This window comes from Triplophysa dalaica, chromosome 24 (assembly GCF_015846415.1).
Source record: "Triplophysa dalaica isolate WHDGS20190420 chromosome 24, ASM1584641v1, whole genome shotgun sequence".
Classification (NCBI taxonomy): Eukaryota; Metazoa; Chordata; class Actinopteri; order Cypriniformes; family Nemacheilidae; genus Triplophysa; species Triplophysa dalaica.
This window is the reverse complement of record NC_079565.1, coordinates 6,810,067-6,834,148: the sequence shown is the minus strand read 5'-3', so window position 1 is coordinate 6,834,148 and position 24,082 is coordinate 6,810,067. Positions and strand designations below refer to the sequence as shown.

At 37.5% G+C, this 24,082-nt stretch overlaps 2 protein-coding genes across 3 annotated transcripts; both read right to left on the bottom strand.

The window, feature by feature from the left end:
• Window positions 1-137: 137 nt before the first annotated feature.
• elmo3 (engulfment and cell motility 3) lies at window positions 138-16,513 on the bottom strand. 2 transcript variants are annotated; one of them, XM_056739353.1, is made up of 22 exons: window positions 16,356-16,509; window positions 14,796-14,947; window positions 14,588-14,689; window positions 12,476-12,516; window positions 12,296-12,368; window positions 10,894-10,944; window positions 10,424-10,593; window positions 10,229-10,328; window positions 9,979-10,130; window positions 9,150-9,228; window positions 8,821-8,871; window positions 8,387-8,509; window positions 8,189-8,311; window positions 7,971-8,075; window positions 7,268-7,376; window positions 6,507-6,643; window positions 3,305-3,468; window positions 2,994-3,106; window positions 2,329-2,433; window positions 2,170-2,249; window positions 1,986-2,066; window positions 138-1,843 (listed from the first exon to the last, which is right to left on the bottom strand). In XM_056739353.1, the coding sequence occupies exons 2-22, from the start codon at window positions 14,799-14,801 to the stop codon at window positions 1,631-1,633; spliced, it is 2,178 nt and encodes a 725-aa protein (XP_056595331.1). In that variant the 5' UTR covers window positions 14,802-14,947; window positions 16,356-16,509; the 3' UTR covers window positions 138-1,630. The 2 variants fall into 2 exon arrangements, with proteins under 2 accessions (XP_056595331.1, XP_056595332.1); XM_056739354.1 differs by lacking the exon at window positions 14,796-14,947 and having other exon boundaries at window positions 16,356-16,513.
• Window positions 16,514-17,466: 953 nt separating this feature from the next.
• Window positions 17,467-23,242, bottom strand: e2f4 (E2F transcription factor 4). The gene is made up of 10 exons (XM_056739356.1): window positions 22,639-23,242; window positions 21,730-21,839; window positions 21,222-21,382; window positions 20,990-21,034; window positions 20,526-20,590; window positions 20,137-20,428; window positions 19,865-20,029; window positions 19,725-19,769; window positions 19,536-19,580; window positions 17,467-19,205 (listed from the first exon to the last, which is right to left on the bottom strand). Exons 1-10 carry the CDS (start codon window positions 22,792-22,794, stop codon window positions 19,090-19,092), a joined length of 1,200 nt encoding a protein of 399 aa, XP_056595334.1. The 5' UTR covers window positions 22,795-23,242; the 3' UTR covers window positions 17,467-19,089.
• Between the last annotated feature and the right edge of the window lie 840 nt (window positions 23,243-24,082).

The following is a 24,082-nucleotide window of genomic DNA, read 5'->3' as shown; positions in this document are numbered from 1 at the left end:
ATCCTGGAATGAAAACAGATGTAGGCCTATTTCAAACTAGATTATAAAACCCAATAGATTATTGAACTCGTTACCCTTGGCATTGGGAGTGCCATGCTGTCTATTCTAGCAATAGGAAGAAACACAAAGACAAGACATTATGGCTATAACAATAATATATTTTAATTCCATACAAAGGAAACCAATTTTTGAATTAATACCGCGTACCATTTTCAGGTGGTAAAGTTTCCACAACAAGATTGTTACACAATACCAGAGGTTTAACATAGAAGGCTATACACCGAATAACAAATACAATACATGATGAACTTTAAATTTGTGACTACGACAATAGAACATGAAATCAGTGAATTATGGCACAGGTTTTTCCCGAAACACTTTCAAAGGTCTATCAGGTCCATTATTCTCCATAGCAAACGTTAAGACCATAAAATGATTATTCATCATTGAGCTTGAGACACGGGGCGTTGTGCGTCTACATATTAACAAGTGCTTGTTACGTGGCATTACAACCACAATCAGATCTTTAAGCGAGATAGTAAGTGGATGAAATCCTAATATTGATAAAATGCCATTTCATCTTAAAACCGAGATCTCAAAACACAGCATATTTACAAAATACTGACTGAAAATTTGACACAATCTGCACTCTGAAGGACAGAAATGAATTCATGGAGAAATCACTAGGCAGTGTTAGTTTGACGAAACCTAAGCATCAGTGAAAACTGATTTTCTTTTGTTTTGAAAAATACAAACAACATACCAAATATATTCATGCAGTGTCTTCAAACCACCCTCAGTCAAACTATTTCTTTATAACAAAATGCATTATTATTAGAGATTCACGAAATCATTTTCCATTCTTAAAGCCAGTTTAAGTAGCCTACAATACAGACTTTATCAAATGCAATCTGAGTCAAGTACGCCATCTTTTATGTACCTCTAATAATCCAAATCGACATTCATCTATGAAAACATATTAGATGAAGCGTATGCCTCCTATCTTTTAATGCCAACCACACGTTATAAAGTTTCAATCTGTGCATAAATGTAGAAGAATAGATGTACCTTGCAGATGGTGTACTCCAATTCAAGTACGTAGACTTAATAAACATAGTTAATCTTGATAATGTACCATTTAAGATTTCAATCCGAATCACTTTACAAAGGGACTCAATAAGAATGCTACAGAAGTACAGATCTTTATAACAAATTAATTTGCATGTTTCCTCCCTACCAAGCTTCTCAGCGTCATTGCATGTTTTTAAGATGATTTCAAGATGTCTGATAAAAGCTAAAGAATTAAAGGAAAAAATGTCTATTGTACAGGTCTATTTAAGAGTGCTGACAAAAAAAGGCACGTTTAAATGAAGTCAGCTTTGTGCGAACAAAATCCGTTAACTCCCAAAGTAAATCCATCTCATTCACACCAGACATTGTGCCATCTTTGATTGTTCAAAGGGCTCTCGCTTCCCAATATATCTCATCTCAAGCACTGAAATAATACCATCTCTTTGCTCCCAATCTCCAAAACTTGCATCTGCAGTGTGCCAAGTGGGCACTGTCAGCGTAAAGTTGTTTTCAGTTCTGGTAACGCTGTAACCGCCAACACTTACTGGCCACCTGGGTTTTATTGTTCAGCTTGGCTGAAGTCATAGCAGAAGTTAAAGTTGCTGGGCAGTTTGGGAATGGGTGGGGCCATGTCCGGGATAGGGACGTTCTCAAGGTCCAGAAGGCGGAGCTTGATTTCCATCGAAAGGAGAATGTCCAGTTCGCTTCGCATGCTCTCGCTGCTCATCTCTTTACCCAACAGCACACTGAGTCCATCCGTCCACAGACAAAACTGGAAGAGCAAAGGTACAGTTCAAATACTTATAGAGATAGATACATGGGCAAAGGTGTTATGGGGAATTTTATCGTATGCATTTTTTATTTTTAAAGTAATGCAAGACAGCTGTTGAGCTCGGGAAACCATATGTACTCACATCTGTTCTGGAAGAGGCAATGAAATTCAAACTGTATTCCTCGACATCATACATGATGCTGAAGGCCAAATCTAACATCTCCTGAAAAAGCAAAATCAAGCAATATTATAAAAATGTAAACCATACATGATGTCAAAACATCATATTCATAGCAAGCAAGTTCACAAGACGATAAGTACCATACCTTGGTCTGCTTTCCCTTGTTCTCCTTCATGTGAGGACAGTCTCTACCAGTCAGAACATTTTTGATGTCTGCGACAGGAACTGAGGACACACAGCCGTTATATCATCTTATTTGACAGATAAGAGGTCTTTTTGTAGAAAGTTGGACTAGTTTACTCACTCTTATCCTGAAGGGCCTCGATGGAGGGCGTCTCGGCATCCTCTTCCACATCTCCAAAGTGCAGGACTTTGTGGTTAGGAGAGAGTCGACAATACCATAGCTTGTCTGAAAGACAGATGACATAAGACTGAATATATTTGCTAACATTCCATTTACCTTCAAAGTATCAATGACAGAGCTTCCCAAACTTGACAGGGGTAATGCTGACCAAAGAAAGCAAAATAGTCAAGGCCTCCATATATTATTTTTTCTTAGTAATTAAAGGAACAGTTCACCCAAAAATGAAAATTCCGTCTTCTATTGGAATTATGTGAACGATGACAGAATTTTTATTTCTGTCACTTTAATAAATATATTTAAAATAAATAAGAAAACAAATAAAGGTAAAGTCAAATAATGTAGTAAATACTGTAGTAGCAGTTAAAGCAACTATAGTGATCTATACAAATTACGAACCTTTTTTGCATTAAACTATATATATATATATATATTTATATATTTTTTTAAATATTTAAAATTTTAGATTGAACCAAAAACACTGCAATACTGCTATAGCCCACCGGGGGCAGGGTTGCACCATACAGTTTGGGAAGCACGGGTCTAAGATCAATTTGTTTGGTCCTCCTCAGTAGTCTTTGTTCTTCATCTTTAAGGAGACCTCTCACCTTGCCTCCGTCGGCTGCTGATCTTCCTGAAGAGTGTCCCGTGACACAGACGGTTCAGTCTCTGCTGTCTGATGAGCTCAAGCAGTTCTGGTTTTAGACGCTCTTTCAGCTCACTGCACACAACACCAATGAGGAACAGTGTTCTTGAAAACCGCGAGTATAAACTTCTATACATTAAACCACAATTGATATAACTAGATAATAAAGTTGTCTAGTTTGCATTTTAAATGTGTGGTCTAAAACAAAGATCAAGATCTAGCCTATTCTCTTACACTCTACCCTACAGGAATAATACAGGTAACTGGACTTACACCACCGGTGGGGCGAGGGTCTCCTCCTGATGGAGCCTCTCGGTCTGCCTGAGTTTGAGGATCTCGCTGTAGTTCAGAGCATTCACCTTGTTTTTAAAGAGCTCTAGAGACGTAGGCTTGCTGGACAGCGTTCTTGTGATCTGCTCCCGGACAACCTGCATCACCTGTGGAGAAAGAATCAGAACACCATTTAGTTTGCCTATGAATGTCATCGATGCCGAGTTTTGCAGACATCTTCAAACAAAATTGTGACATTATTATGGTCCATATAAATATAACAATAGTAAGCTTTCATGTCCTGTCCATCTCCTCCAATAAACCCTGATGTCCACGATTAAACACAGCTTGACCTCACTCTGACCATCTCTGAATAGCATCTCTCTGTTCAGGTCAAAGGGAGGTAGGAGAATGGAGAAGTGAAGAATAAAACACCAGGGGAGGAGAAACAGACTATGACAATGACAATATGGGTCTCTCTTCCAGTAGTGAATGTTCAGCTGTGACGCAGACAGAACGGCAGTGACACGCTCATTACACTGAATGCGAATAAACTCCCTGACAACAGCACTGCTCTATAATTACAGTATCTTTATGTTCTTGTGTGCTTTTCAGCTTTTCCATACATTTATATATGCATGTAAATATGCCCAAAAAATAGCAGATGCGGGACAAATAGCTTGAACATATTTAACTATGGTATTTGTTGGCCCATCTTGCCACCAGAAATAATAAAAAATAGCCTTATTTATGTTTTATACACAATTTACCTTAGAATTAAATAAATTTAAAATGAAATAATAATTCTGACAAATTTAGTAGATTTTATTAATTGTGTCATGTCTTTAAATGTGTTCAATTTAATTTCAGCAACTGTGACTAGGTGGCATTTGCCACTGTCCTATGTGTATATTCGAATTATGAGCCATCTGCCATCCTTTTCTGTACATATCCACAGCAGCAATAAAAAACCTGGTTGGTCGACTTCCATCTCAAAATAAGCAATATAGACTTCTGAGCGGCAACAACATAAACCAATGTTATGTTGCCCAAACTTAACTTCCTGTAGAGCATCGCAAAGAATCAATACCTGTCGAGTAGTTTTGACTTCATTTAATACAATTAAATATAAAATAAATTGTTATATAATTAAACACAGACTGGAAGTAAACTTTGGGCCAGCGCGTGTGTCCGATGAAACCGTCAATGTGTTTTACATTGTCTTATACTCAACAATATAAATGTTCCAGTTCACTTCTCCTCCATTTGCTTATAAACCGAGCATTCATTAAAAATGAAAATTCATAAATAAAAATGTTGCATTTAAAAGGACCATCAAAGTATTTAAAAAATATATTTCCATTCCCTATTATTTTCAAAGATGGAAATATGGGTTTTATAATAATCAACAAAACTTAAAAATATAAATTTTTTAAATAAAGAGAGTTTACGTTTTTTAATTTTTATAAAAATAGTCAAAAAAATAAATAACATGCCCAAGTAGAAATATACCGAGATCTGCATTGCGAGCATGAAACCCATATAAATGATTATCAGTACCATCAACACACATAAATCCAGACAGCCCCCCACATCACCAACATCATCCACTATTCCATGCTTTTAAAATGTTAAATTAATCTCTCAAAGCTAAAAAACTAAATAAATACCCTACCTCAGCCATAGTGAAAAGAGTTTCTGCTCACAACCATACAACAGTGAGAGTGTGTTTGGGGGTGTGTATGTATTACAGCGTGTATGGTCCCTCCCTCTAGATAACCCCCATTATACAGATACACATCCCTAAATCTGGACACACCTACACACATCCTGCACACACTAACCCATCATACAGACCTCTACAAACCAGCTGGCACAAACATGATGCCAACAGCGATTAACAGTCTTTACAGAGAAACAGCACAGTCAGGGTGTTTACAGCGTCGGGATGGAAAAAGAAAGAACTGAGTGAGAGGAAGTTTGAGTCATTTGTTTTATCATGTTGAAAGGAACAGTTCACCTAAACATAAAAACTAAGAAAACGTTCAACAAAATTGATCTTATAACTGATCATATAATGAAAAGTGAATGGTGACTGGAGCCTGTCAAAAAAAAAAAGATCCTTAAGTCTGTCCCATATAAAGACTGGAAATATGAAAGTGAAAAGTAAATATAATGGGAAATATTAAAATATACTAATGTATTTACTACAGAGACGAAATGTGTGTAACCCCTAATATTTTATTTTTCGGTCATTTTTGGAAGATTATCCCCCTTCACTTATAATACATGTAAATTACAGTTTGGATTCTATGGGAAAATTTATATTTAAAAATTTTAAACAACATCAGGGAGAGTATACCATTTTTAGGTTAGTACTATCCCTTTAAGATCTCACCTCCAAAAAAACTTTCGGGACAAAACTGAGGACATTTTCCAAACACCAAACTATTTTCGAGATGTGTTTAACTGCTGCTGCAACTCCTGTGTGGGACACAAATTTTGACCCTCTTTGTATTTTCCGCTCCCGCTTGGGCTTCTTTTTGTTGTTCTAATACCCCTCTATAATGATAGGCCTTATTGTCCCAGCCCACCAGGTTGGTGTGGTGGGGGGACTTTGAGAGAAAACAAAAGACGGGTCAATAAGCCTCTTTTCAATAGTGTGGGTCAGGAGGTTGTGAGGTTTACAGCCCGAAAAAGGTCATTAAACGGAGGTCTGTTTTGTTGCACCGCTGAATAGTTTGGGATAGAGGACGAACCCTTAAACATCAGAAAAGATGACGTAACAATTTAGGGAATGTTGATGTATACAAAGGCGGTTCAACAGAAGGAGTCTGTCTCTTTAAAAAAGAAAATTCCTCTGGCTTTACATTTCTCAGACATGTCCAGATGAAACCATCAATATCTATTTGTTTTATTGTTAACTATAAATCACTTCTGTTCAATTCGAAAGCTTTCAAACGCAAACCACAGCTTTAAATTAACCAATAACTAGAACAAACATACAATGATATACCAAAAAGGACCACTTGCAGGCAACACTGTGCAGGAAAAGGTAAAAAAAGTCATCTAAAACAAAATGATGATCATGTTGGTGAATGATGACTCATAAGTAATATTTTAGTTTGGAAAGAACTGTTAAAAACTGTGAAAAATATAACCCCCGCAGTAAAGCAGGTTCTTTTGGAAAAAATACGCTTTATACCTTATCAAAGTCCTCCTGTGTGGCTCTCATCTCCTTCCACGTCTTGTTGACAAGCTGAATGCAGATACAGAAAAGCTCCTCGAGCAATCGGTCCTGAGCGAAGAAGATAGGGTGATAGTCCGAGCCGGTCTCAGAGGCTATAGCAGATTCAGAGCGAGAAAGAACCGAGTACGAGACGTCAACAATAGAAGCAAAAGACCACCAGATGGTTCCATTTGCTTTAGAAACAGACACTATAGGACCTTGTCAATAAGGTCATAACGCCTTTCGAAAGACTTTAACAAGACATCATATATCGGTTCAAAATTATTCTTTAATTACTGGTGGACAAGAAGAATCCAGATGGACTGTGAAAACCTGCTTTGACCAAGGTTCATAAAAAGGATAGATCTAATGACTACCACAGTAGGACACATTTCTTTGTTCTTTTAAACCCAAAAGAAGATATTTTGAAGAGTGTAGAACGGTTCTGGGGCACTTTTAACTAACATTGTCATTTTTCCTAATATGGGAGTCAATGGTGGCCGAGAACTGTTGGGTTACGAGCATTCTTCCAAATATTTTTCTCCGTTTTTATCAAAACAAAACATTTTTCGAGGGTGTGTAAATGCGGACAGATGTTTGATTTTGGGGTGAACTGTCCCTTTATGGGTTCAATTGGAGACAATACTATCCATCTAAAATTCATATACTAGATGCTAGAGCACAGTGCATAGTTTATGTGTATGCTGTATAGGTGATTTCAGGACGTGTGCACTTACGGGGTTCTCCAATGCGTAAGATCTCACACAGGATCAATGTGAGCTGGATGCTGCTGCGAGCAAACGGACACTCGTGTTTGTCTTCTCTGCTGCTGTTCTCCAGTACAAACTGAAAGAGCAAGATAAACATCACATCTTATGACACTACTACTGAGACAACGATCAGGGTATATACAGGAATCATGGAGCTAAATGTAATATTTTTAAGACTTTTTCCATACATTTTAAGACCTCATCACCTCTTCAAATTTGAATCGTATATTGGCGACACTTTAACTTACTTAAAAGAGGGTCTGTAGATAATTTCTGATATCAGTCAAAAGAAACCTGTCTGCCAATATCTTTTATAGAATGTTATTCCAGGCTCAACCACTAGATGTCGATGTCCCATACGGTTTCTTTAATTGCGACAAAACCATAGGACCCATTCAACAAATTGTTTATTCAATAAAATGAATATACAACAAAATAGAACAAATTGTTTATTTAATATAATTATTATACAATAAAATAATAAAATAAATAAATATGAACATAAAATTAAATGTATAGTTATACATTACACACTAGCCAGACGGGCAAACAAACACAGACCGGAAGTTACTGCAGTCCGGGTGCGCACATCAGATAAAATGGTCTATACAAAATATATTTTGGTGCATCTGTATAAGGGTGTCTCTGTAAGCTATACGTGTTCACTCACTCTGCTGTACGCATCAGGGTAGCGGGAGGAAAAATATGCCATGGTGTCCAACGCCAGGAGACCCGGAGGACAACGGCTCAGGTCCTGACCTGGATTACTGTTATTCTAAATAAAACAAAAAATATTTTTTGTTGCTGATGATACCACTGGTATTAAAAGCTGTGAAAAGCGCATTGATGTGATTTGTTTTAAAGACAAAATGAATTTTCAGCACTCACAGAGAATCCGAGCTTCTTAAACTCTTTAGCGCAGAGCGAGTGTCTTCTCTCGCTGCTCAAGTTGCCCTCGCTCTCCATCTCAAACGCAGCCTGACGTAACCCGTGCAGCATTTCCCTCTGGTCCTGATGAAGGGAAAACCCGAATAGTGAAGTTCAAATAGTCGTTCAAAAATTAAACAACTGAAACAAAAAGCAAACCTGGCTATAGGAATCGAGTGGCGTCCTCATACGATGCTCTAAGAGGTTTAGACGGAGTGTCTGCAGTTCATAGAGGTAGTGGGTCATCTCGTCACCTACTGAAGTGGAGCTATGGATGATGTTCTGAAAACATAAGCAGATAGCCATGATTTTTGTGATCTTTATGTAGCACTTGAGGCTAGCAAGATCATGATTTCAACTCAAAGATAAAATGTTTACATTAATACATAATGCATACTTTGGATAAAGGTATTTGTCAAATGCATTAATGTAACTATCTTATCATATTTTGTGTTACAAAAACATAAATGTTTGTGAATATCAAACGGTTGTGCAGAAAATGTGATATAATGGGAAATATTCAATGTGCTTAAGCATAGCACAAAGTACAGAGGGTATCAGAGCAATGGAAGAGAACTTCAAAGTTTTCCTACCTTGTAAATATACTGGCGTAGCTGTTTCTTATCAAGATATTCAAAGAGCTCCTGAAATCAATTCATTTCATGTTTATATCGGAGAGATACCATTAAATACATTTTCACAATGAGAGAGAGACAATGTATGGGTCATCCCAAAGTTTTGGAACGCACCTTTTCATCCATAAGGTTTCTCACCGCCCACAAAATCGAACTTGATCGTTTCCCATTAATACTATATTTAAGATGTGCCAATGCCAACTAAATTCTTCTTCATACCATCACAGAGCAGCAGACAAACCAATATATCTAAGGGAAGGATGGATTGCAATCTGTCCATCTCTCACCTGTCTCTCTGCTTCTCCACCGGCCTGTAACAGAGCCATCAACAGAGCCATGGCCTTGGTCTGCAGCTGTTGATTTGTTCTGAGGAGAATTAAAGAACAATTGGAAAACAATTATAGACTTAAAACTTTAATAACTACATTGTGACACCAAACAAGCAAAACACTTTTGGAATGAGGAATATACCACGTCTTATGTATTTGTATAAAGATAGTTTAGCGGTAGGTGAGGTGTCGAAACTAGACTCAAAATAAACAAAAAATGAAGGTCACCATCTACACATGACCCAGTAAACACTCGTGTCTGAAAACCAGCGATTGGAGAATCCAACGCTGTGCTCTAAAGCAAACTGTCCTATATTTGCTGTTAAAAGTTCACCCAAAAATGAAAGTTCTTACATCCTTCATTCACCCTCATATCATTCCAAACATGTGTTTCTTCTCCAAATCACAAAAGAAGATTTTTTTGTAAGAACACTGGTAACCAAACAACATTAACCCCCATTGACTTCAATTGTATAAGCACAATACTACTAAGACATCTGCTGAGACGTTTTTATGACGTGTGAGCAAATAAACGGCGGCAGAATTTTTGAATATTTTTTGGTGAACCATAACTTTTAGTAAAGTTACTATTCAATATGTAATTGTAAGTATGCATTAAATTTAGACATTAATCCACTAGTGTTACATTGCACTATAGACCTGCTTCAATATTTGTAGGACATTTTACAGTTTGAAGAAGCAAGAACTGAGAAGTTCCTCTTCTACGCCCATAAAATAAACATTGGCAAAATAGTTTACCAAATAGCCAAGCATCTTTCACACTTACACCTGCAGATGAGAAATGAGTCTCTCCATAGTAATTTCGAGTTTGACACGATTGAACAGACTGTTACTACTGAGCACCATGCTCTCCAAAATAGCCAGTGACACCTGCTGGATGGACGCATCCAGCACCTTCATATTCACAAAACTAGCGATCTAAAAAAAACAAATGGTCAGTTAAATCCGAGTCTAATATTTTTGTATTTTATTACCACACTTATGATTGTACACCAAATGTTAAGACTGTCTTCTACCTTTGTAATGAAGAGACTGGATAGATTCTCCCAGGACACAATCCCATGATCCATCAGTTCCATGAAGGCAGTGAGAGTGTGTGTCATGATGAGAGGAGCTCTGGAGGAAGAACATCAGATGTTTTCTGTTTTTAATCTTCATATTTCTTAGTAATAAGACAATCTACAGACAGGGAGAGAAAACAGGAAACTCACTCGCTGGCATCCTCCACAATCTTGACCAGTAGAGTGTGGCCGTCTCGACTGATAAACTCCTGGGCGAATGTGATGTCTGTGGAGAAGGTCGCCAGTTCCTTCAGAGAGTCGCATCGCACGCCGGCATCTGAACACTGAATGCCTTTGTACAGATCTTCAGCAGAACGACCCTATCAAACCACAAACCATCAACAGTGTGGGTTCCTATAGCTTAACAGGTAGTACAGGGTGCAGACGATACCCAAAGTCTGGGTTCGAATAACACAAAAACATATTTGTGTAGAAAATGTGTGTGCGATTTACTAGAAGCTGCTTTGGATAAGTGTCCGTCACAAGCAAAACTGTAAATACATCACTTGTCTAAATGTATATTGTTTCTGTCATTAAAAACACTAAACAGGTTTTACTGTGACTGTAAAACTCAGGTTTTTAAATGTGTGTGTATATGAGGTTGTGGTGCAAAAACTCACCGGAGCTTTGGTTAAACGGAGAATACTGCCATTTTTGATGTCAAGACGATTCTAGAAGAAAGTTCATGAAACCAAAAGTCAGCTTTCAGGAAGTAATAGAGATATTTTTAGACATTATTATCAGCACCAGGACCAAGTCGATAGACACCGGACAGAGATAGTAAGAAAAGAAAAAGATCTCTCTTACATTCTTCCACAGTCATTTGCAACAAGCATGAAAGAAACAAACAAACAAGAAATTATAAGTAAAACGCGAATTATTAAGTAACAAACTTCTAAACTAACTAACACAGAGAAAATAAATAAATAAATAGACCAACGAATAAAAAGAAGCAAAACACACACACAAAACAAAGCAACAAAAAAGACAAAGGAAAACAAACAAACACGCAAGTCTAATAAATAAAAACAAACAACGAAACGAAATGAAACAAAACAAAACATAAACCAAGTAAATAAACTAACTAACTTACTTGCACTACTAATCTAAACTAATACGAACGAACGAAAGAAAGAAAGAAAGAACCAAGTAACTAACTAACCAAAATGGAAAGAAAGAAATACTAGCAAAGAAAAAAGAAAGTGAGACTAACCAAGACCAAGAAAGAAAGAAACAATAAAATAACTAAGAAAGAACGGAAGAAAGAAAGAAAGAAAGAACCAAGTACCTAACTAACTAAAATTGAAATAAAGAAAGACTAGCAAAAAAAAAAGACTAACCAAGACCAGGAAAGAAAGAAACAATAAAAAAACTAAGAAAGAAAGAAAGAAAAAGAATCTAACTAGCTAACTAAAAAGGAAAGAAAGAAACTAACAAACATGTATCTAAGTAAGAAACAAAGGACACACTCAAATCATTTCATTGTTGTAAACAAAATTCTATTATTATTTCATAAAATTTAAGTAAAACGTTCATTCCAAACTTTTAGCCTTAGGGATAGAGTTGTTTAAAACACAGCTATTAATCTTGACTGATGACATCAGCACTTCAAGAGCCCTGCTTAGGGTGTACAAAAACCCATTTGGAGTGCAGCCTTAGGCTTCTTAAGAACATTCTGCCTGTACATGTTTGGGAATTCAGTCTCAACCCACTCGCTTTATATAAACATCCACAGATGGAGATTAATAAAAGTACATCAAATCATGATCACATGTCACCCCCGGTCCCCAGGATACAGACAGACAACAGAAACAGACCATGATACAAAGCAAAACAAACAGCCACAGCATGAAGCCCGTGCCTGACTCCACCCAAGGTCAACAACTGAATATAGCACAGGCAGATAAGTGCACTACACCCGAACGAGTGGCATTATTGTCATCTGTTAAGAGATTAGTGTTTAGTCCCTAAAACACACACCAACAAGCACACAAAAGACTCAAAAAGGTGGAAATGACTCACAGACTCTGTGATGTAGGTCTGGACTCCATCTGCATACTGGAGAGCGTGGTTTTCAGGATCTGAAAGACTCCACCTTCATAAATAAAACAACATCCATTAATAAAACAGATAATGTATGTTACATCATGGAAACATGATTTATGTTACAGCTACGTACTGGAGTCAAGAACACAGACTTACTTGTCGCAAACCTCTTTAATAACTGCAGTAAGGGGCTTTTTCTGAAAATAATGAAAAAATGCGTTAACTATTACCGACCAGCTAGCAAACCGCTCAATTTAATATCAAACGCACCCCAAAAAAATTGTAAAGGTTTGATTCGTCCTAATCCATTTTAATAAAGCAAAACAAGGGGGAAAAACAAGAGGAGCTTCTCGCATTTCAGAGTCCGAAATATCTCATAATTTGTGGTGGACGTTGCGGCACACCAGTCAGACATTTTGGTGTTTTGTGGTTGACCAATCAGTGGCCTATAATTTGTGGGGTTATTTGCCGGCGAGCCATGTGGAAGTGTTCGTTACAGGAGTAAGTGTAGAAGGGAAGGTCACGAACAGAGTTTGAGGTTCTTTATAATCCTCGAGTAGCAATCAGAGTCACACGGCAGATTCATTTAGATTTAAACCCGGTTATCTCTCGGAGAAGAGAGTTTTGACAATGGCTGGCGCTCAAGAACGCACTAACAATAACAAATCCGATGAAGACAACAATGGGATCTGAACCTATGAGGATAATGAATGTGATCAGGACTGGTCCGCTCTTTTGTTTCGAGGATAATAGCTCATTCAAAACGACTGAGAATGAACTAATTGGTTTCGACTTGTAAGATTCAAAAACCCTTGATCATGAGGACCAATCACTTTCAATTAAAAGACGCTTTGTATCTGGTAACTAAAAGGTTTGTTTGGGGTTTATAAAATATACATAAATACAAATTCTGCTTTCGTTTATTCAATGTCGTTCAACAACTCTGGTGACTCTTGTTCTGTGGAACACAAAAGAAGATATTTTGAGAAATGTCTCCGTGGTTTTGTGTCCATACAATGGAAGTCAATGGGGGTCTACGTTGTTTGGTTATCAACGTTCTTCAAAATATCTTCTTTAGTGTTTACAAGAAACTCGTACAGGATTGGAATGACATAACAGTGTGTCAACACTGGACGCGACCGGCAAAAGACATTAGAAACCATTAGAACACATTATAATTTTACATTTTGTGTACACTGGATGCGGCGCGACACGACAAACACATAGACGCGGTGTAGACATGGTGTTAGGGTGATTAAATGATGAGAGAATTTTTATATTTACATGAACTATTGCATAGAATCAGTTTTATGGTTTGTAACAGACTTTGTGGTGTATTTCTAATAGGCAATTCAATGAAATGTTAATGTTCTTCCTTTTGATTATGTCCAAGACTTTTTAACATTTATAATTTTGCAGTTTACTTAAGCAAATAATTATTTGTATTACGTATCTATGCTTAACTAATAAAAAATAAGAACTGTGTGAAACAATAATTATATATATATTTCTTTTTTAAACTGTACATTATTGCTTTAGATTAAATGAGACAACTACAACACATTGTCAAACCACAAAAACCTTCCACAAGAGTAAATCAAACTTTCAGTAAATCAGGATTTCCTTATGGCTCCAGAAGGAAAGAAAGAGTGCCAAAATTCTCATAATCTAGAAACAAAACAATACACACATAAAACCAGACTGGCTAAAGGTGATAGTTCACCCAAAAATAAAAATACGGTCACCATTTATTCACCCTTTTGTCATTTCAAACCTGTATGACTTTCTTCCTTCCGTAGAACACAAAAGAAGATATTTTGAAAAAAAGACACTGCAATTTTTAAATGAATAAATACCATGTTGTCATAGAGTTAATACTTTTTATTGGTTAGATACATGAAAAACCCAGTGACAGACATAAAGATAGACTAGTAATAATGATTTATTGAAAAAAAAAGGCAAAGCCCCTCAAGAGAACCACATAAGTTCAACATGTTACACTACTAAACTGCTAAAAAAAAGTCTTGTCAACGTTTTCCACAAATATACCTTGCTTTTTAGCAAGCAGATCCATCTTGCAATTGGATTTTTATTACAATCAAAAACTTGATTTCATACAATATGTTTTCACTCCTTTGCAAAATGATATAAATGATACAAACGACTCCATAGTTTTTATTCCTCAGTGCTGAAAGTCAAGTTTCGTGTTTTTGCGTGAGCACTACTTAACATCCTCTTTATGGTAAAAGCATTGGCAAGATGGCTCACCTGGTCTAGCTGAATGAGCTGCGGGTACGCGCCCGGCATCTGAATGGCGATCTTCACGATGTCCTTTTGCTGTGGCATTTTGAAAGTCGAATGTCTACAACCCTGATACGGAGAAATGAGAATAACATACGGCAGATATTGATAAAAAAACAAATATTTGAAACAAACACATACTGCATTTTGTTAAAGTGTAATGAGAGGACTTTACCAACATTAGTTTGGTTTGATATTTCGTTACAGATCGAACGGCACAAAACGACACGAGCAATGTACTGAGCCAGGACAGAGAATGTGCCGTGAAGTCAATTTTTTCACAGTTTCTCCATGTTCCTCTTTTAAAGGAGAACTTGCGTGTCTCTACTTTTTGGTGAGAGAGAGAGAACACAAAAAACGCACATCAGCTTTACGTCATGGGAGAGAAGTTTGCATCCTAACCAGCACAACGTTATATTTTCTGCTTTTATTTTGTTTTTTATCAGACTGTCTTAGTCTGTCATACATGACACAATAACACAAATAAACGCACTTAAATAACGACGTGCCAGTCCCTCAAACCGATGGAAAAGGTGATGTGTGCAGACGTTTGTGTAGGAATCCAGGACAATTAGCTTGGAAATGGTATTTTCCGACAGCTCGTGTCATTTATGTGCAATCAACGTGCAATACTCATCAAACGGTGGGCGGTCTGCGAGTGTGCCATCGGAGGCTGAATCAAATTCTACACACATGGTCGCTTTATTAACAAGAGCCTCTGCCGAATTGTTTAACAGACTTAAGCACTTCCATATGTGCGGACCGTATTGTACGGTCTTCAAGCGGGCTTCCCATAGGGAGAGAAAGTTGTGCTTTGGAGGTGAACTTGGATGTCATAAAACAATCCGATCAGAAGCACTAAAAATGGCTCTGAAAACAGAAAAAACATTTTCTTTGTACAAGACCTCCTAATGCAAACCAGATGAAGAAACATATTAAGGATCTTTGTGTGCGAGTTTCTGCAACTATAGGTGGAAACACGCAAGACATTTCTCTTCGTGTGAGAGTTGCTGACACAGACTGAATGTTTTTGTTTCTCGGGCTCCATTCCCAGCATGCCTTAGCACGCTCAGAGAGTTGTGACAGCACGGCCCTCCCTCTGTTCTACTTTTTGGGGGCTGAGAGATGGAAACATAAAGATAGATTGAAATTGCATGCGAGATCAAACGTAGGGACAGTTTTAGCCAATGCTGTAGGGTCTTGTGACAGACATCCGAACAGGTTTTTCCCATTTGAACCCTGTGCATGTGTCTGATCCGGTCTGATCTACCGTGGGAGTGCATGAAGGAAAAAGTTTGCCTGGAATTTTGGCTGTGCCACCCTCCGACAGACCCGAACCAAAGGTTACACACCCAAGTTTCTATGCATTTCTCAATCATCCAGGTAAATCCAGAGTTAAGGACAGATTTTAAATCACGTGCTTTAAGATTTTTACATCCATTATCCAGGCGTACGATAGAGAATCACGGTTTTGACACAAAACATCACGGTAACCGTCATTTGTCATTGCACGGTTTCTCTGCGTATATATCGTTACTAAAAGCTCACAAAGCAGAAAAGCAACAAAAGTAGTTCAACATCCACCGTTTTAATTCTCAACTAAACTTTACTCTCAGCAAACACACGCGTGGTTTTAAACGACACGAGAAGAGTTCGTGCATTTGCCTGTTGAATCTGTTCTGTTAAGGGTTTAATAGTCAATAAATAGTCGTGATTTTGTTTCTTTGTGTCTTACCTGTTGAAAGCGGGGAAAATCACACTCTCGGATCAGCGGAGGGGGAAAACATTTGATGTTTGTTCGCCGGGAAATGCGGCGGTGTATCGCAAGCTTCACACGTTCAAATGTTACATTGCGTTGAAAGTTTTCTGACTTCTAATTGAATGCGTTCACAGTTCCGGGTTGAGTGATGTCCTTCCCGCCCCCTGGAGGAGGGAGTGAAGACCCGACACTCCTAGAAAGTGGAATTTTTCTTGAGAGGGGGACGAGGGTCTCGAAACTTTACCTCATACACCAACTGTGGGTAAATATGTTTCTGATTACATTTTAAGTGATTTGATTAAAAAAAATAGTCTTTATTGTAGTTTTATCAAATATATTCTAGTTATTAAAAATGATGTAAGCTATTCATAATTCAGTAACCTTTTCAGTAAAAATGAAAGTTTTGTCATGAATTACTCACCCTCAAGTTGTTCTTTTATCAATGTCTTTGTTTGGTTGAACACTGAGAAAGATATTTGGAAGAATGTTAGCAACTGAGATTAGTGCACCATACACAACCATTTTTTTGTTTTGTTGAACATAGTTTGAAGAATTTTAGAAAAGAAACAATTCTGGGCCTCCTTTGACAACCATTTAAATGGTATTCAATGGTGCCCCAGGAATCTCAGTTGCTAACATTCTTCCAAATATACTTGAGGTGAAGTAATTCATGACAGAATTTTCGTTTTTGGGTGAACTGTCCCTGCAAAAAAATGTGATAATTTCATGAAATACCTAACTTGAGGGTAATAGTAGCCATTTTAGTCTTCTATTTGACTATTATAATATATTTCTTTGTCATTGTATATTTGACATCTGTTAAACTCTTATCAAGAACAAGGTGCGGAGTTCAAGGTCAACATTGAACCTATTCATTACCAGGCCAAAATGAACTGGTAAGCTACAGCAACTATGAATGTGAAACTCGATCAGACAAGACTGAATAAGCAGGATATGACTCAAATAGAGGCAGACTTGACCAAGTCCAAAAGAAGTGGGTGAAGGAGAAACGGTATATCACAAAGAAGCCCAGAGCCATCGAAGAACAACTCCTTAAACCCATAAAAGAATAACCCATTCAAGCACATCACAAGTAGAAACACTTTATTTCATGGGGATGGTTATTCCGGTTGTGAACAATGATTTTGTTGCCTTGCAATAACACAAACAGTGATTATTTAAAACCTGCTACAGCTCCCTGGATATTGTTAAATTAATACACTCTGCCTACTAGAACTCATAGGGTTTGAAGTTACCTGTTTTAAAGTGCAATGTGGAAATGGGTAAGAAAGCAAATACAGACTATTCCATTACTGAAACCAGATTGGTTTGAGATCTATAGAGTAGAAAAATAAATGAAAAATGCTTTGTCGTTTTGAAGTACCAAGAAAACAAAAAATGACCTTCTGTTCCCAATCAGTTAGAATCAACTGGTATAGTCAACAGAACGACATTCTAGTAAGCAAATTTGACTCCATTAAATTGTGACTGCTTTTTATGCCCTCCCCACACACTCTTTAAGATCCTTTTTAGTTATTCTCATATACAAACATCCTGAATACTTTCAAATGCATATCTACACACATACAGAAATGGGTTGAGATTAGGACAGACATGTACTTGATGATCTGAAAAACACGGAGAGACTACATTTCAAAATACAAAAATATCAATAATTGGCATCCAATTTAACATTTGTACAGGGCTTAAGACATGACCTTTCCACAGCGTAAATTCATAGGCATCTCTAAACAAATTGTAGCACATGCAGAGAAAACAGGGTTTTCTTTGTGAAATGCATTACAAACACCGAAAACTAGCTGTTGTGAGTCACACGGGATTAACGTTTCAACACACCTGATGAGAGTACAAAAAAAGTAGGAATGGTATACCCAACACACAAGTATGTTCCTTCGCTTGTTCTTAAGAGCTTGATGCTATGATAAATATATTATGCTATATAGCACCAGTTGTAAAGGTTTCACACAACTGACCCTACAATCTTTCAACTACACACGCTTTCTTTTTAGTTATTAGTGTATAATTACTTCAACTGTCTGCACCAGAGTGATGTCTTTTGCTGTAAGATGACAACAAGCTGTTGCAAATTGGCTTAAACTCTTTAGACTCCAGACGTAGAGGCATGCTTTGTTCAAAAGCATAATCATGATAGATGCAAACACAGAAATATGCTTTCTATAATAATCAGTATGCGAGTTCAGTAAATATGCCACAGCCTGATTAAAGACTTGTGTGGTCGAAGATAATGTACTACTTTCAAACAGGAAGACAAAAAAGCTGGTTAAGACTAGCTGGCTTTCATTGAACCACTAACCTTGGCTGGTGAGTTATGTCTATTTTTGTAATAACCATGAAATCCTCCTTTGTGTCTATACAAAAATTGTATAAAACAATGACCTGTTTAATAGATAAGCAAAGATTTCATATCGATGTCTGATATCTTCATCAGATGACTGAAGCGGAAACTAATAAAGCTTCATACGTCAGATAAATTTTGCAAGGAAAGCTTCTTTTCAGTCGCCCGCTTTGGGTGAGGAGTAAATATACATATATAAAAAACCAATATATACACACAGAATCAGCTTATCATACATATGGATCTGACACAGAGTCACGCTTTTCTTTTTCTCCCTTGAAAAGGGATGGAAAGTTCTTAGATACACTACTCTTAACGTGGTGTTTTCCGAGGTCAAAGGTTGGCAATTGGAACGTCAAAAAGGTCACAGAGGCCCTCGGTCTCATCCAGGTTATAGATGTAGTCATGATCACCCGGAGGTGGAGACAGACGAAGTAGCGGAGAGAAAACTATGAGGAAGAGAGAGGAGATGTATTGTACCAATGTAACTTTATAACCACATGCAATGTTATTAATGATTATGTTCATCTTTTCTGCTTTACATCGCACCCATGATGTCACTATGTATTTGTAGAAACCAACCAAACGCAGTTTCTAAAACGGGTCATTATTTAATTGGTTAGTGAAACTAATTTTATTGGTTACATTATAATACAAACATAATTGATATGATACATTACATTTGTGTTACAAACTTAAATGTCAACAGATTCAAAAAGTACTATTTCATGTTTAGTAATAGATTAAATACAGGTTTCCTGATTCGTGATTGGCTTTACCTTCTGATGACATCAGCTCTTCAAGCAAATCTGTACTCATGATTTCTATAGAGGAAGAAGGAAATAAAAAATATAAGCAATCTGTTCCCCCCTTTTACATAAAATCCCGAAATTTATTGGTTTGAGGATTTTGGCAACATGTCAAGTTTGTTGCTACAGAGTACACATGTTCAGCAAACAGGTTCTCACCTTTAGGATCAAACATTTCTGAAAGCTCTTTGGGGAAGTCCAGCACTAAGAAAAAGAGAAAATAAACTGTATCAGTTTGCGTTGGCTTCTAGAATATAATTGAATAATAATTTGTGATTAAGAAATTAATGCACACTTACAATCTGAAGCGTCGGTTTTAATTGGTTCAAATAGAGTTGAGGAATCAGGAAGTGAAGAGCTGCTGTCCAATGAGGCAGATGACTGCAGCTGCTGGGTGTCTACTGAAGAAGTCTGATTGGCCGTTGTATCTGAAGTGGAGTTGCTTGAAATGTCTACATTGATTTCTTAAGTCAAAAACAAAGAAAGTCAGAAACCATAAAATTTCTCAACCACCACAAACTTCCAACTTTTTCTGACATCATATTTCAAAAAGATTTGGTTGGCATATAACCTGTGGCTGCAGTAGAGGCAGTGGTTGTGCTTGGAGGGACGGTGGTGGTGGTGGAGGGACTCTGACAGGTTGATACGGAAGATGCCGTGCTCTTGGCTGCTGGTTTGGTGCAGGCATCAGTAGCAGAGGTAGCTGAACCTGGGGTGGAGAGGCTTTGAAGCATGTCGTCTGGCGGGGGGACCGGCAGCACAACCGGGGAGGAGCTAGAGGGGTCTTTATTCACCAGGAGGACCTCGATAGGCCCTGCAGAACTCTTCAGATGAATCTGATATTTCTTCTGTCCATTCACATGCTGAAATAAAAACATGTTTTTTTTAGCATGCAGCATGATAATAATTTTTTTATATGTACCACATGAATATTTTGTGAGTGAATGCAAATGAACTTACAGATTCAGGCACTGGAACTTCTAGCTGTGTCCCTGAGGGAGCTCTGATAGCAAGGAGAGTGTCACCTAGTGGAAATACAAGTATATAGAAAATACGATTTAGAGATGCACCACAAATTACAAAAAATTGTAATCTTTGAAATTAATCAATTTCACAAAGTTACTTTGATTGGTGTGTCTTTACAATAATATTGCAGGAACATCATTTATATAAAATGACAGCAGTATTAAAAAAAATTGTAGTTACGCGGTGATCAATGTTATACTGAAACTATCAAGACATTTTTCTTAGACACTGATATCATCAGCCAGCTTTACATAACATTAAACATACATAACTTTCCTTTTTCTGATGGGTCCATGTCAAAGACGTTTATTCTGACCTATTAAATATCTGCACCACTTTTAAAAAGTAATGTTGTAGTGACATAACAGATGTGTTCAGTTTTGGATGTGTAAACAAACCTTTGAAGCAATTGCAGAGGTCTTGATGTGTTACAAACGCCAGAGTGTGCCAGGTTAAGGACATAATGCAAACAAAGACTTAAACATAAAATCTTAAAAAGATTATTTAAAGAGATTCCCGAACAAACTACCTAGATGTCTAAACATGAATAGGGATTTACACATTTGACCGACACATTTTAAACCCAAAAGAGGTTTTGGATTAGAACTTTGTAGTAACTGGAAGGATATGGGCTATTAAGCGAGTCGTCAGTCACATTTTTGATGCTCTGTTGAACCCAATCTCTCTGCTGGTCAAGTTCATGCTCCCTCCGGTCAAGATCCTCCAATTCCAATTTGAGATCTATTAGCTTGTCTGCAATTTCTCGCGTATTGCAACCCGGACCAACACCCCTGACACACACAAATAGAAACAAACGTATTGACATTAAAAAGATGTCTCTCAAGAGAAATTATATTTAAGTTCTATTTCATAACATAAACCAAGTTGAACTCATTGGCACTTGTTGTGTCATAACTATAAAACTTGAGTCATATTGGTCTTCATCTGATGGGTCAGAGCTCGAATACTGAATCACAAATATTGAAACTGTACTCTGGCTTAGTATCATTCATTTTCTTATCATCAGTAGTGCTTTTTAAAAAACTTCAACTTGTTCGCAATATTAAAAGTACTTTATGAACAAAATACATGCAATAAGGCGTGCAATTCCATAAGTCTCTAAAGAGGTTTGTCTTACTTCCACTGGATGCTGTTTTTGGATTTCTTCTCAATAAGTCCAATACCTTCCAAAACATTTGTGATGTCGTAAATGCGCCGTTTCTGCCTCACAGCCAAAGTATCTGCAGCCTTTAACACATTCACAAACAGTGAAGATCAAAATGTCTTATTCTTCTCATTGTCACATCAATACATAACTATCTAACAACGCAACAAATCCTGCTTCACATTTCATGCGTTTTGCATAACGTGCAAAGACTTCAAACTAACAAATACAGCCAGAAAAGTTGACAAGCAACTTGATGCGATTTCACGTTAAGTTGCTTATTCGACATTAACTACCATGTTCTGTCATGTATGGTTGTTTTAAAGTGTAAACAATCAAAAACATCTTATAAATGATTTCGGACGTGTTATATTCAATTTAACCCCAGAAAAGCAACGCATTACAGTCACATCTCACAAAAAGCTTGCGTCTGGCCTAAACCATCCCCGAGCACAAACTCGGGAGCACGTGCTTGTTTTGAATGCTTTTGTTTCACTTTTTAGACGGGCACGGATGTTTCTTTTCTCGAACACGGCCATGAAAACGAGATGTTTTGCCGTGCCAACGGTGTTGACATTACACGTCCAACCTGTTAGCTTGCTCGCCCGGTTTAAAAGACGAGGAACTACTTTGCACGAGCTTAGCAATCGGGGGAGTTGAAATAGGGGTCGTGCACGCAACCCCCTTCCTCCGTTGCGACGAAACGCAGCTTTAACAACTTTTCGGCGCTGCTTTAGCATAAAACAACCAAACTTTGCGTGTCTTTTCACATGTAACGTAATAAAAACTAAAGTGGCAACAGGCTGCGAGCGCAATACTGAAAGCATGATGGTGATGATGGTGGTGGTGATGATGCACGTGCAGAGTTCATCTCGTGCTTACAGCTTTAAGGTCCAGGACACCGTCCTTTGCTTCCTGAAGAAGAGTCACAAATTTGGTGGTGAGGAGCCCGAGACTTTTCTCGTGTCGGCTTGGGGTCTGCGGTTGTAGCGCGTCCCCCATTGCCCCCAGTTCGTTTCTTCCGGTTTCTAAATCCATGAAGCTGCTTTAGACTTGTTAACAATGCCACAGTTAAGTTCTCAGTCGGTGAATTATACGTGCAGTCTCTGTATTGAAGGATTTCTGCTGTTGTATCTCCGCTGACAGCACCGCTTCTGCCGCCCAAACGCTCGCTTCCCGTCAACGACCGGCGAGTCCCGAAACATGGACGGTAAAGTTCGTCGCAAAAGGTCTGAATTAAACCCCTCCGTTCAGGGTCCGGTCCGGTTCGGGACGCAGGTTACCCGAGCCCAGATGGCCTAACCGATCGGACGCTCTCACAACACCAGAACTGAACTGCTTGAATGACTGAAGCCGTTGACGGCGCGGTGCATCATGGGACGAGCTGATACATTTCTGCAGTTTGAAACGCGACCTCTAGGGGGCGATAAGAACCGCCGGGTTACTTATGCTTACAGATTGACTTTAATAACAACTTTAATTTATAAATGGCTATACAACGATTTCTCTTTACATTCAGGCTTTACATTAAATTCAATGTACAAACGGGTAGATCGTGTAGTTCGCATTGTGTGCTTTGTGTTTTCTTTGCACTTTTGAGAACTTGTCTTGAACACTACACAGAATGTAAATTACATTATATTATACATGACATATTAAATGTAATACATTGTACATACAGTATACAATACTGTTTAAATGTTTAGCGTCACTCAAATGCAACTTTTCTCATAATCTTAAAATATCTTTTAATCGGCATGTGTGTTTGTTTTTTATTAGTTTTATAAACACAACTATAATTGTGCAAATAATTAAAAAATATACTTTTTCTTTTTTCATGAAACTGCAATTACAATTTGTTTTTGTTTTTAAATCAATGATTTTGACTCAATTATTAGGAAAAAGCAGCCAATAAAAGCCATTCAAGCTTTCCTGTAGCTCAGTGGTAAGAAGGTTGTGGGTTCGATCCCAGGAGATAGCAAATACCTGTAAAATATATAGGATAAAGCAATTTAAGTCGCTTTGGATAAAAGCGTCTGCCAAATGCCTAAATTTAAAATGTAGACTCTTTCAACACTGTTTAAAAAACATCTTAAATAAAAACAGTAAATTTTTGCAAATTCTTTCAAAATAAAACAAAAATATTGTTCATAGTAAATCCTATTGGTGATTATTATTAGACAGATTTTTTAATAACAGGGCTGTGCAGAGACCTTTAAAGGGGCAGGAGCTCAAAGTAAAGGGCACATGGAACAAGGCTTTTAATAGGGCTGTGCTCAAAGCATCAATACAGCAAGACTGGATATCGTGACGCATTCCTTCCTGA